Source organism: Pongo pygmaeus, chromosome 21 (assembly GCF_028885625.2).
Source record: "Pongo pygmaeus isolate AG05252 chromosome 21, NHGRI_mPonPyg2-v2.0_pri, whole genome shotgun sequence".
NCBI lineage: Eukaryota > Metazoa > Chordata > Mammalia > Primates > Hominidae > Pongo > Pongo pygmaeus.
Window position 1 is genome coordinate 51,273,363 of NC_072394.2, and position 14,498 is coordinate 51,287,860.

General features: G+C 51.8%; 1 protein-coding gene across 1 annotated transcript in view; it reads right to left on the bottom strand.

Annotated features, from left to right (window-relative positions):
- PREX1 (phosphatidylinositol-3,4,5-trisphosphate dependent Rac exchange factor 1) overlaps positions 1-14,498 on the bottom strand; it is a 203,710-nt gene that overhangs the window by 45,165 nt on the left and 144,047 nt on the right. Inside the window, exons 11-14 of the mRNA XM_054466932.2 lie at positions 11,539-11,639; positions 9,900-10,003; positions 9,609-9,658; positions 6,451-6,526 (exon numbers count right to left, since the gene is read on the bottom strand). Coding sequence (XP_054322907.1) covers positions 6,451-6,526; positions 9,609-9,658; positions 9,900-10,003; positions 11,539-11,639 — 331 coding nt within the window. The remainder of the gene's footprint in view (positions 1-6,450; positions 6,527-9,608; positions 9,659-9,899; positions 10,004-11,538; positions 11,640-14,498) is intronic.

A 14,498-nucleotide genomic window follows, 5' to 3' on the forward strand; every position in this document is an offset into this window, starting at 1 on the left:
GGAGAGAACCACTGAGGAATGAAGATGGAGGAGGCAAAGTGGGGTGGAGAGACGGAGTAATGGGGGAAAGAAGTGTGAGTTACACAGGACCCCAGACAGACTCTTTACCCATGAATTCCGAGACCCCATAAAGATGCCCAAGGATGCCTCTCACCGACCCACCATGTACAAGGAGTTGCGGGATTTCACTCAGACTGTATGGCTGACCTGGAGACAATCACTCTTATTAACCCCACTCGACAGAGGAGGAAACAGAGGCACAGACAGACTTGGCAGTTGCTCAAGCTTACACAGTAACAATGGAGACTGCTCAGAGCTGGACACTCCCCGCCACCATGCCATGGAGAGGGGAATTGAGGCTGAGAGGGGAGGTTAGTTGCCTAGGGTTGCAGCCAAGTTTCCTGTTCCCATTCCTCCTGTGTCTCTTCTCCCAGTACCTCAAGCTGCCAGCCTGACCCCCGCCTCTCCTACCCCGACCCCTCTCTGCCCCTGCCCCTGCTGAGAACCCTGCTGCCATCAGTACCTGCCATCTGCCTGGTCGTGGGAGCCCACGTGGCGGGCATTCCGGGCTCATTTCTGCAGAGTCAGCATGGGAGCGTGCAGATCTGGGCCCGCCCCACACCTGGCTCCTTGGCCTGGCCTCTGCTCTCTCCCGCTCAGCCTGCTGATCCCCTGCCCTGCATGTGACAGCTGCAGCCTGGGGCATCCTGGAGCCCAAGTGGCACAGACCCAGAAATCACCCAGTGGAGAGGTGAAGACAGCAAACTCCAGAGCTGGCTTCCCGCAGTTCAAAGCCCCGCTCTGCCCTGGCCATGTCCTTGGGCAATCCCTTAGTCTCTCTGAGCTTCCTTTCCTCATCCATATTTTTATTTCATTCTCAGATTTGCCCTTGATTCTCCTAGGCCTCTGACACCCCCGAGAGGTGGTCTCTGCTCAGACTCAATCAGCGATCATTAATACCAAGCGTTATGATTGTTACTGACTATGAAGGCATCAGGACAACCCCTGCCACACACAAACACACAGAGGATCCTGATGGCTGTGTGCCCTGGGGCAAGTTACATAACCCAAGCCTCAGTTTCTTCATCAGTAAAATGGGAACAACTGCATTTGTCTCAAGTCGTTCTGAGGATTAAATAAGATAATGCACCAAGCCGATCCGGAGCTGATAGAAAGTGCAAGTTGTCTCTCCAAGGGCCAGTGCCCACCTCATCCTCAGAGCTGAAAGAACTCTGATTGTCTGAATAGTGCCTAGCAAGCCCCCTCACGAAGTCACAAATGAATCCCGAGGAATTCTAAGCCACTATCAGCAATCCCGGTTCTCTTCCCCAGGGGCTGGTTTAGGGGTGTATGTCAGACCCAGCCAGCCAATGAGACCTAAGGAAAAGACCATGCAGGGGAAGGGAGGACTGTAGGAAGTTTCCTCCCCTAATACACAGAAAGAAAAAATGTTCTCCAACAGGACAGCCTTTGGCCATAGTTCTGTGTAGATGTGATGTCTGGAGCCATGGCTGCCACACTGTGACTGTGAGGCAACTCATGAGAAGATAGGAGGATAGCAGAACAGAAAGGCAGGAGATGCCTGGGTATGGACAGCATTGTTGAGCTCTAGGACCACAAACTCCAGACAATGAATTATGTGAGAGAAGAATATCTTATTAATAAGTCAGGTTTCCTGTTATGTGCAGCCAAACACATGTGTAACTGATCCAGCAGGGATTCAATCAACATTTTATTTTAAGGGGTAGAATAACCTAGAGTTAGAAATGAAGACGTGTCCAAAGCAAAAATACCCTCCTGCCCTACACAATTATGTGTTCTTCCCGCTTTCCTGCTAAGATACAAGGTGGGGGTGACTCCTGAAATCAAGACCGGCTGTAACCACACTCCAAGGTCACATCCTTGTCACAGATCTCTCCCGCACAGAAAGACCCACGCGGGCACACCCTCCTCCTCTTTCCCTGACCGAAGCCGAAGGCCAGTTGCCTTTCCAACCATCTCCTGGAAGTCATCCTCCTGCGTTAGCTCCAGTTACCCACCCGGTGTCCCCACACCAGGCCAAGCCACAGATAGGCTGCTGAAGTGGATGGACACATTGCATGGTCGGCTACAGCCTTTGCTCCACATCCTCCCCATCTCCACTTGCAACAAGATGTGGGTGCCTGGGGTTGGGGGGCTCAGGACAGAGTGACAGTGATGCAAGCTACTCCAAGCAGCCTCTGGCCAAGCCCACAACTCCTCGGCCAGCACTGGCCACGAGAAAGCCCCCTGCATGCCCAGCACCAGCCACCAACACTGGAAGTGGCTTTTACTGGTTCCTCCTCCTCCAGTCTCTAAATGCTGGAGTGTTTCAGGGTGAAGGCCTGAGCCTCCCGCACACGTGCCTCTTTCATAGCCTCCCAGCTCAGTCAATGGCAGCTCAAGCCAAAGGCTTTAGAGTCATTCTCTGCTCCTTTCTGTCTCTCACCTCCAACGCCCTACTCACCCATGAGCAACTCATTAGGTCCACCTTCAAAACATCCACAATCTGACCATTTCTCCCGCCACCCCCACCATCCTGTTCTCAGCCAGCATCCTCCCCTGCCTGGAATTCTAGCGTTGCCTCCTACTGCCCTCCCTGCTGCCAGCATCATCCCTAAAGTCTCCACACAGAGCCAGGGGATCTGTCTGAACTGAAGCCACACACACTGCTCCTGTGCTCAGAGCCGTGAAGGGGTCTGGGCCCTTCCAGGAGTGGACACAGCCTGGCATGGTGTGCCCACAGGGCTTCCTCACCACTCCTCTCCCCTCTCACTCCATCCAGCCACCCTGGCCCCCTCTCTGCTCCCCAGACATACCTGGCTCGCTCTACCTAAGAGCCTCTGAGCTGCTGCTCCCCACATGTGGCCTGGGCTCGCTCCCCACCTCCCTTAGCCCTCTGCTCAAATGTCCCTGCTCAGTATGGCCGTCCCTGACCCCCTGTGTAAACTCCACCACTCCGCCCATGTGAGGGGGAGATCCCCTGCCCCCGCTCCCACACTGTCTCCTCCACCACACTGCACCTAGGACCAGCAGGCATGTGATGTATTCCACTTATTCTTATTTATTAAGTGTCTCTCCTATCCTCACCAGAACGTAGTATCTGGGAGAACAGGAGCTTTTGTCTGTCTCGTTCCCTGCTGTGTCTCTAGAACCAAAAACAGCCCCTGATACACGGCAGGTGCTCAAAAATAATTAAAAAAAAAAAAAAGGTTAGCTAATGAGCTCGCTTGTCTAACTTCCCTACACTCTCTTCTAACCTGTGTCAAATGTCACCCAAAAGCTGACAAGGAGCGGACTCTGCAGTGGGGGCCGCCTGAGGTCTGGGTGTGTGTGTAAAGCCCACCCTCTCCCCCGCCCATGCGCTGGAAAGCCCCATGGCATTTCGCGTGCCCAAGGAGAAAGTCATTTTCCCCACACACTCTTACCCATCCTCCCATTTCCACAAACGGTATTTCCATCGGCCTACTGCACCCAAACCCCAGGGCTCATCCTTGATTCCCAGCCATTCCCACAGCAGTGCAGCCCGTCTCTTCCATCTCCAAATAACTCTCAGACCCGACATCCTGTTGTCTCTGCGAGCCAACCCACCCTGAGTTAGGCGTGGGACTCACCCCTGGGGGTAATGCCTCCCCTATGCTTTGACACCAACAGGCAGCTCTGGGCACCGAAGGAGCTTGGGAAATATGAGGCCCCAGAAACATCCACAGCAGTAAGAAGTGGGCATCTCTGAGAGCCCTGAAACCCAGGCTCCTCTGGGCTCTGACTGAAGCACCTAAACCACAAAAGAAACTCCCACATGGCATCCCTGTCACCTATTTGTAGCATGTTCAGAAGGCAGAACTCTGTGCAGATTGCCAACCCCCCCACCTCTGTTTGTTTCCTGGTCTTACTGGTCTGGTGGCCCCCAAACCCTTGCACAATTTCTTTAGTCTTCTATATTGCACGTAATATTGGGCCACCTTGAATCTTTTGTGAAAGAGATGAAGAATCATAGTAATCGTTAACGTTTATTGAGCAATCACTCTATGTCAGGCACCATTTGAAGCACTTCACACAATTATCTCATCGAAACCTCAAAACAATCTGAAGGGGAAGGTATTGGTTTTAGCTTTATTCTACAACTGAGGCCCGGACAGGCTGAGCAACTTGTCCAAGGTCACTAACCTAGGAAGTAGCAAGGCTAGGACTTGAACCCACATCTGTCTGGCTATAAAAGCATGAGTTCTGGGCTGACTGCATGTGATTCTCAGGAGGGCTAGGGAGTGTGGTACAATGGTTAGCAGCTCTGCGCTTCACAGACATGCAAATTGGAATTCAAATCCAGATATTTCAAGACCTCCTAGGACATAGGGTCCCATATCATAGCAAACGTATTAAAACGCACCCGTATTTCACATTTGATATACTCTTTGGGCTAGATAACTTATTTTCAAGGATGTTTCTCAACTTTCTTTTGAAGTTATTTGGTGCCTAAAAACATTCACTGTAAAAATTGGCTGTGATTTATCAGCACATATCGGGAATTTGTGCAACATGAGAAAATCCAGGCAGCAAATTGTTTTCGAATGAAGTTTTTACGAATGTTTAATTTAACAATTAATGAGGCCAACCTAAAGCTGCACTCTGTAGATGTTTAAACATTTATCCATTTTTATTTCACAGGTTTCTTCTCATCTTTGGGAGCCAACGTGTTCTTTTTACAGACCACGAATGGATATTCTTGAGGACTCCCTGAAAAATTCACAGAACCGAGGCACAGTGGGTGAGTCCCAGCTTTGCCACTATGAAGATGTGCACCCTGGACCAGGCACTCAGCCTCTCTGGGCCCACTTCCCCATCTGCAAGTAGGTTAGAGGACCCAATAGGATAACGCACAATGCCTGCTGGGGCCTTATCCAGAGTAAGCACCCATAATCCTGAGCAATAAAGGATAACACACAATGCCTGCTGGGGCCTTATCCAGAGTAAGCATCCATAATCCTGAGCAATAAAGGAGAAGAGACAGGCAACAGGCCTGTATGCGGCACCTGAATGGAGCAAATACCTTTGGGATATTGCACCAAATATTGCATAGATTTTCTAAGCTTCTGGTCAGCCCCTACCCACTGGGAACTTTTTTGAAAGGAATAACTTGGCCAACTCCAAACAGAGGCTGCAGTTTGGTACCAGGATAAAACCATCTTGTCCTAGTTTGCCCAAAACCATCCCAGTTTTAAAACTGAAAGAAAGCCCTAGCATGGAAGCAACCCCTGGGTCCACTGAGGGATGAATGGATAAACAAAATGTGGTACAGACATACTGCTACGGTTGGAATGCTTTTGTCCCTTCCAAAATTCATGTTGAAATATGATCCCCAATACAACAGGACTGAGAGGTATGGCCATCAGGAGGGGACTGAGTCAGGAGGGCACTAGGCATCCCTTAGAAATGGGTGTGACGCAGGGAGTCTGCCCCTCCTATCCCTTTCCCCACGGGAGGACACAGCAGCAAGGCAGCATCTTGGAAACAGACGGCAGCCTTCGACAGACGCCGAACCTGCCGGCACCCTGTTCTGGAACTCCCAACCTCTGGAACTGTGAGAAGTTTCTGTTCTTTATAAATTACCCAGTCTCAGGTATTTTGTTACAGCAGCACAAATGGACTAACACACAATCAATGGAATATTATTCAACCTTAAAAAGGAAGGAGATTCCAACATACGCTACAACATGGATGAGCCTTTAGGATGGATGCTAAGTAAAATGAGCCAGGCACAAAAGGACAAATACTGCACAATTCCACTGCCATGAGGTAACCAGAGTAGTCAGGTTCATAGAGACAGAAAATAGAATGGTGCTCATCGGGACTGGAGGAGGGGGAGTGGGGAGTTGAATGGGAACAGAACTTCAGTTTGGGAAGATTAAAAGAGGTCCGTGGATGGATGGTGGTGACGATTGCACAACATTATCAATGAATTTAATGCCAATGACCTATCCACTTAAAAATGATCAAGATGGCCGGGCGTGGTGGCTCACGCCTGTAATCCCAGCACTTTGGGAGGGCGAGGCGGGCAGATCACGAGGTCGGGAGTTAGAGACCAGTCTGGCCAATATGGTGAAACCCTGCCTCTACTAAAATTACAAAAATCAGCTGGGTGTGGTGGCATGTGCCTGTAATACCAGCTACTTGGGAGGCTGAGGCAGGAGAATTGCTTGAACCTGGGAGGCGGAGGTTGCAGTAAGCTAAGACTGCACTACTGCACTCCAGCCTGGGTGCCAGAGCAAGACTTTGTCTCAAGGAAAAAAAAAAAAAGATCAAGATGGTAATTTTATGTTCTATGCAGTTTGCCACAATTAAAAGCAATACCAAAAAATTTTTAAACAAAACAGAAAGCCCCACACCGACGGACAAAGCAGAACACTGGTCACACACCCCTGCGGAGGCCCTCACCTGAGCCAGCAGCCAGTCCACTAGCTTGCTCCCGGGAAGCACCGACTTGTAGGTCTTCAGGTGGTAATCACGGTCTCTGTGGAGAAGGTGAGCGCACAGTGAGCAGGACAGGGCAGCGAGGACAGAGGTGGGGGTGGTCCTGACTTCCCTGCAGGATGTGCCCACGAGTCAAGGATCTCCAGGCTCTCTAGGCAATGGGCAGGGGTCCGAGTCTCAGCACAGACTCCACACATCACTTGCAGTGTGACCGAGGGCAGGTCTGTTCCAAACCAGGCCTCCTTCCACCTACAGAGTGGGAGGCAGGGGGCAACAGCTCCAGGGCTCTGGAAACTTTCTGTCTCTAGCCCAGGAGATCTCAGCTGGGGGTGATTTTGCCCTCAGGGTATGTCTGGAGACATTTTTGGCTGTCAAGACCTGGAGGGGCTCAGGCAGGGATGCTGCTGGCATCCCGTGTGTAGAGGCCGGGGATGCTGCTGAAGATCCTACAATGCCAGGCAGCCCCCAACAGAGACTTATCCTGGCTACGATGCTACTGGCGCCGAGGCTGGGGAGACACGTTGACTCTCACAGAGTGGCAGGGGAGACCCTCCATTCTTTTCTTTCCTTTTTCCCTTTTGTTTTGTGGTTGGCATTGACGTGTTTAAACCAAACCGATGTGTAAAGCCCCTGCAAGGGGCTGGTGTGGTCTATCAGTGCTGAGCAGCACAGAGGCCTGTGAGTTTCACGGTTCTTTCCTGAGGTAACTGCCCTGGCCTGTGACAGCATCTGAATCCCTACCGAGCCTGGATCCCATGGGTTCCGCTAACCTTGCAGCCGAACTGCAACAACTTAGCCTCTGAAGCTGTGACAAAAACGTGCTTCTGTGGCCAGTCCATGCCAAGGCTGATAAAGTCTAGTTGGAGGATTTCTCTCAGGCTTTAGGACTGGGGGGGTCTGACAGGCTCCACGTGCAGTTGGTGGGGGTCTGCTACCTTCCCCAGCCGCTTCCTTCTTTGAGGCTGGCCGAGGAGCCCCGCCTGCCTTCTGGGGCTTGCACAAGAGCAGCAGCAGAGGAGCCTGGGAGGGCGGAGGCAGGATGGCAGATGAAAGTGGTTCTCAGGGCCTGACCTCCCATGGGGCCAGCAAATGCTAGGAAATGGTCGTTCCTCTCCACTCTTCCGAGAGGTGATAAGAACTATCAGGTCAGAGGGACAGAAAAATCTGCAGCTGGGATAAGAATCAGGTCACCCTCTCTCCCTTCATCCACAACTGTGAGCTTTGTGGTAAAGAGAATAACCATTCTCTGGCGTTCATTATACAATGCCAGGAGCCATTCAAAGCACCTTCCGTGAATTTAATCCTCACGACAACCCAGGAGGTGAGAGATATTCTTATGTCCACTTAACAGATGCAGAAACAGAAGCAAAAGAAGTTAATCATCTTCCAACATTCACTGACAAGCTTTTACTGAGTCCCTAGGCCTCCGCTCTCCAATAGGTAGCCATTTTAATTTAAATTTCAATCAATTAGGCCAGGCGCGGTGGCTCACACCTGTAATCCCAGCACTCTGGGAGGCTGAGGCAGGCAGATCACTTGAGATCAGGAGTTCGAGACCAGCCTGGCCAACGTGGTGAAACCCCATCTCTATTAACAATATAGAAATTACCCAGGCATGGTGGTACATGCCTGTAATCCCAGCTACTCGGGAGGCTGATGCAGGAGAATCACTTGAATCCAGGAGGCAGAGGTTGCAGTGAGCCGAGATCGTGCCACTGCACTCCAGCCCGGGCGATAGACCAAGACTCCGTCTCAAAAAAAAAAAAAAACCAAACATATAAAAAAAAGCCAGGTACGGTGGTTCACGCCTGTAATTCCAGCACTTTGGGAGGCCAAGGCAGGAGGATCACTTGAAGTCAGGAGTTCGAGCCTAGCCTGGCCAACATGGGGAAACCCCGTCTCTACTAAAAATACAAAAATTAGCTGGGCCTGGTGGTAGGCACCTGTAATCCCAGCCACTCAGGCAGCTGAGGCATGAGAATCACTTGAACGTGGGAGGTGGAGGTTGCAGTAAGCCAAGATTGCACCACTGCACTCCAACCTGGGGGACAGAACGAGGCTCTGTCTCAAAAAAAAAAAAAAAAATTAGCTAGGCATGGTGGTGCATGCCTGTAGTCCCAGCTACCTGGGAGGCTCAGGTGGGAGGACTGCCTGAGCCTGGAGGTTGAGGCTGCCGTGAGCTGTGATTGCACCACTGCAATCCAGCCTGGGTAACGGAGCAAGACCCTGTCTCAAAAAAAAAAAAAAGAAGAAGAAGAAGAAGAAAATTAAAATGAAGAAAGGGAGCTGATATGGTTTGGCTGTGTCCCCACCCAGATCTCATCTTGAATGGTAGCTCTCATAATTCCCACATATTGTGGGAGGGACCCAGTGGGAAACAACTGAATCGCGAGGCAATTCCCCCATACTGTTCTTGTGATAGTGAATAAGTCTCACAAGATCTGATGGTTTCAGAAGAGGAAACTCCTTTCACTTGGCTGTCATTTTCCTTTTGCCTGCCAGGGAAGACGTGCCTTTCCCATACCTCCATGATTGAGAGGCCTCCCCAGCCATATGGGACTGTGAATCCATTAAACCTCCTTTTCTTTATAAATTACCCAGTCTTGGCTATGTCTTTATCAGGCACATGAAAACAGACTAATACAGAGGACAGAAAGTACCAGGTTGGTGACACTTTATGAAGGTAGGCAGGGAAGATCCCTGTGATATGGAGGTGTTTGAAGGAAGTGAGGGAACGAATATGAAGGTATGCAGAGGAAAAGCATCCTAAGCAAAGGGAACAGCAGGCACAAAGGCCCTGAGGTGGAGCCCATTATTATCCCCATTTCACAGAGGAAACATTTGAGGCACAGAGAGGTTAAGTAACTCTGCCCAAGGCCACACAGCTGCTAACTAGGAGGGAGGTTCAACCTCAGTCTGTCTGGCTCCAGAACTGACACACTGCAGTGCTTCCCACAATTTAATTCAGTTAACCCTAATGACAAATCTAAAGGATAGGTGCCATTGTGAGCCCCATTTAATGGAGAAGGAGACTGGAGCTCAGAGAGGTTAAGTTGCCGGCCCAAGGCCACACAGCTGAGAAGAGGTAGACGTGAAACTGGAGCTTGGAAAGAGTAACTTACTTGATCACCGGGGTGTAGAGGCTGTGAAGACGGCAGTAAAGCCTCACACCCTGAAAGAAAAAAGGGGAGGAATTCTGGGATCAGGCCACATCCTTCACGAGCCTCCAAATCCAGGCTGAAGGGAAAGATGGCTTCCAGGACGCGGCAGGGCAGGGTAATGTGGGCAGGGGTGAGGTGTGGGCAGTAGAGAACGCAAACAAGCCAAGGGGCACAGGCCTGCTCCGAGGCGAACCCGGGGTGGAGGTAAACGAGGCCATCTGGGTCAGGGTCACGGGGGCGGAGGGCCCCTACCTTGGACATGATGTCCTCCAGCTCACTTCGGGCCTTGTAGGTGCCATCGTCGTAGCGGAAGCGATACATCACCTGCTCATTCTTGAACTGGTGCTTGTCGGAAACTGGAGACAGGAGGACCTGTGACGCTGGGCACGCCCCCTTAGTCCCTCCTGGCCACACCCACCAGTATCAGCCTTCACTCTACCGGCCACGCCCCCTCAGCCCCTCCCAACCACGCCCACCAGCATCAGCCTTCGCTGTCAGCCACGCCCCCTCGGCCCCTCCCAGTCACGCCCACCAGCATCAGGCTTCACTGGGGGCCAGGCTTTGTTTTCCACTGAAACCCCATGAGGTGGGTGCTATGACTTCCCCATTTTGCACGTGAGGATACCCCATTCTCCTGCTACGTGCAAGACCCTGCTGAGACTCGCAGCTTGGGGTAGGGCATCTGCAGGGGTGAGGGACCCAGAAATGCCCCTGATCCAGCCTGCACTGGGACCCCTCTGGCTCAGCATGTCCTTGGATCTAGATCACCAATGGATGGGTGGAGACAAGCGTGCTGGGGCCTGAGACCACACTGCTGAGATTTACGGAGCCATCTCTATCCCACAAAGTCATGCTTGATGCTTCAGATCCATTAGCAATGCCTATAAGGCCCTAACCTTCAAGATACCAATCACCTCACTCCTACACTGGCCCGAACCACCTTTGCCTCCCATCTGGACTATCACAGCAGCCTTTTTGCTGGGCTCCCTGCTGTCACCCTTGGTCCCAACAGTCTCCACAGGGCAGCCAGAGGGATTCTGCCAGCATGTTCGTCCAAGCAGGTCTTTCCTCTATGCAGAGCTCAGCAACAGCTTCATAGCTCACTCAGAGTAAAAGCCAAAGACCCTACAATTCTCTACAGGATCTCATCTCACCTCCTGGACTCTCCCATCAGCCTTGTGCCCTCTGACCTCGTCTCCTACCACGCCCCCTCCTCACTCTGAAGCAGCCACACTCCCTCCCTGTTATTCCCTGCACAACCCGCTTAGACTCTGCCTGAGGACTTTGCACTGGCTGTTCCCTCTGCCTGGAACCATCAGGCCCACCTGGGTCCCTCCCTCACTGGTGGCTCAGGTCCTGGTTCCAACGTTACTTCTCGGTGAGGCCTTCCCCATCTCCCCTATTCAAAAGTGAATGCCGACACCACACTCTTTACCCTCCTTCCCTAGCACCTATCATGTTTTACTATCTTGCTTTGTAAAGATAAGCAAGTAAAGATCTTATCGTCCCCTCCAACTACAAGGTCGGCTCCATGACGACAGGCACATCTCCTCCCGTTCATTGCGGTGTGAACTGTGCCTGCCACATTATAGGCACTCAATAAATATTTGCTAAATAACTAAAACTTAACCAAATGGTTCTTGACATTTCTTGAAGGGACAGATAAAAGATTCTACTCCCCTGCCCCCAGGTTTTTGAGGTGTCCCTGATTTGCTGGTGCCTAAGAGGCAGCTTTACAAGGACATTCATGTTCCTGCGGGCCACACTGTGCCCAGAAAACACGGCGGCTGCAGGAAAGGGTAGGAGCTGCCTGAGCTAGTGGAAGCATGGCACAGTTGGGGTCTGACCTGTTCCCACCCCTTGGCCCAGCTGGGCCCAGCCCTCCACTCACCATGGTGGATGATGCCATTCTCCAACAGGGCTTGGCCCAAGTTGACTCCTTCTTCCGTCTTGCTGATTTCACCAATTTCTAGGAGCCAGGCAACGAATTCACTGCCAGGAACACAGTATGTGGTTGAGAGGATTTCCCCAATGCTGGGACCACAGGGACTAGCACTAAGCTGGCCTGGCCACATCCACCCTTGGGAATGACAGCTAGAACTTCCCACAGGGAAGCCGAGTGTAGCAGTCTATAGCCCTTGGGGTTGTACTGAGGCTTCATGCTTCTCTTATTACCAATAGCAGAGAGGAGAGTGTGACCAGATTCCAGGTCTGCCTCAGGCTCACTGGATGGATGCATGGATGGATGGAAGGAAGGAAGGAAGGAAGGAAGGAAGGAAGGAAGGAAGGAAGGTAGGAAGGAAGGAAGGGAGGGAGGGAGGGAGGGAGGGAGGGAGAGATGAGGGAGGGAGGGAAGGAGGGAAGGAAGCTGGGCAGGCAGGTTGGTGGATGAGTGACTACACAGATGGATTACTGGATGGATGGATGGATGGATGGATGGATGGATGGATGGATGGATGTCCAGCCAGACAGATGGGCAGGTAGGTAAGTGGGTAAGTGGATGAATGAACAGACAGATGACTTAATATGGGGTGGATGAAGAAGAGAGTGAGTAGATGGGTGGATGGGTCAGGGATGGATCACAGATGGCTAGATGGGGTGGTAGCTGGACAGATGAACAGAAAGAATGGACAAACATGCAGGAAGAAATAATAGGGGGCCAGAAAGATGATGGTGGGGAGTCAGGCGAGCTAACAGTGATGAAACCATGTCATTTCCATATTCAAAACCCTCCCACAGGCTTATTACTCACAAAAAAAATCCCAACTCTTCCCACATGGACATAAACAAGGCCCAGCATGACCCACTCCCACCCTGACTGATCTCACCCCCAATACCTCTCACTAGTTATGCCTTAGCCACACCTACCATCTTTCCCTTATTAAAAAATACCAGACTCCTCCCCGCCTCGGGGCTGCTGCACTTGTTGTTCCTTCTGCCTGGAATGCCCTTCCTCAGCTCTTCATGCAACTGTTCCTTCTCATCCTTCAGGTCTCAGCACAAACGTCACCTCCTCAGAGAAGCCTTCCCTGACTACCTCATTTAAAATGGTCCCCGACTCCTATCCAATCCATCACATCTCTGTGTTGCTTCCTTTTTTGCACTTTTCACTGTCTGAAGTGGTCTTGTTTACAGATTTATTTTATGTATTTACTGGCCATCTCCCCCAACCAGAATGTAATGACATGAACAGGGCGTTTTCTCTGTCTTATTCATGGCACTATCCCAGCACCTACCAGAGGGCCTGATGCAGAGCGGGGCTCAATGATCATTTACGGAACAGATGAAGGAATGAACCATCCAACAGAAAGGAATGTTCTGAGGTCGGCAGGAAGGTCTCGGGGAGACGGAATTGCTCCCAGGCCAGAGGAAGACAGGCAGCTTTTCCAACTCCCACGTGACTGCCCGGTGGTGAGAGACTCAGCCGGAGCCCCAGGTCCTAGTTCTTGGGGTGCTTCTCAGGCTCAGCCCAGAGCTCAACCCACTCAAACTCAGCAGGAAAAGGGAGAGCCTGGAATGGGGCTGTTTCTGCCGAGGCAATCTGTGTTCAATGAAAGCAGGTGGCAGCTGGCCAGAGCCTGAGCACCCTGCTTATCAAAACCAGCTGTCCCGCCTCCAATTACAGGGCCAGAGGGGGGCAGGGCTATTTTTAGCTTCCTAGTGTTTGGCAGAGCAAAGACCTGCCTGGTGTGTAGGTAGTGGTGCGTGCTGGAGCATTCAGAATGCCCTGGCTGGAGGCAGAGTGGGGTGCAGAAGAAATGCATCTGCTTTGTGGGACAGGCGCCCCAGGTGGGGAAGGGATTGTTCTGGGTCCTGTCCACCCCCAGTTCCATTCTCAAAGTCTTGGAACTCAGGGACAGGGAGAATGTTGCCAGCAGCTGAAGGAGGGGAACAGATGTTTGAGTGCCCACTCTCGGAAGCCCACCAGCTGTCTAATTGGGGGCCGCCTCTGGCACTGATCAGCAACTCTGTGGCCAGGGTTAGGGGACAGGAAGTATCCCACAGCAGCTGCTGGGGCAGAAGAAGATGGCCCAGAGGACAGCAACTCTGCCCTATGTTTCTGCCCAAACTAGGTCTTGCCACCTTCTGATGGATCAAGGAGGGTTCACAGCTTGCTGGGCAAAGCTGGGCAGGTCCTTGTGCCTCTCTGGGCCTCATCAGGGCCCACCTGGGAAGTGGCTCACTCAGTCACCTTCTGGATTTAGCAGGCAAAATTTCTAGTCATATGAAATCCTGAGCTGGGATGCGGTATGCAAAAACCCAATAAAATTCATCTCTAGTGCAGGGGTCTCAAACTTGTAAATAGGCAAAACAGGCCAGGAGGAAACTGTGCGGAACCAGCCAGTGCCTGCCGTGTCTAAAGCTGGCAGCCACTCTTCAGTGTAGCCCATCATGGCCCATTATGTTAGAAGACGAACGCATCTAACAGCTTCTCAGGAGAGTGAGGAAATCCAGCATTTCCTGTGAAATCTCCCCATCATTAAATGTTCATATCGAGTCCAACATTTTCTGAAAGCACTACGTGGGCCGAGGAAAACATGTCTGCTAACTGTATCAGGTCAGTGGGGCACCGCTAGCTACCTCTGGGGTACAGGGGAGAGTGTTCTGGGCAGGGAGATCAGCACACACACAGGCCCTGAGAGGTAAGATCAGGAAACCAGCGATCTGCCAGTGGGGAGGGGCGCTGGCGTGCAAAGGGCAGCTAGGTCCAAGCTCCCAGAAAGACGCAGCTCAGGACAGTGTGAGGAGAGCTGGAGATACAGGGAGAAGGCAACCTAGCTTGATGGGGAGCCTGAGAGTCAGGGATGGTGGGGTGAGCTGAGAGTTAGGATGTGTCAGCTTTCATCCCTC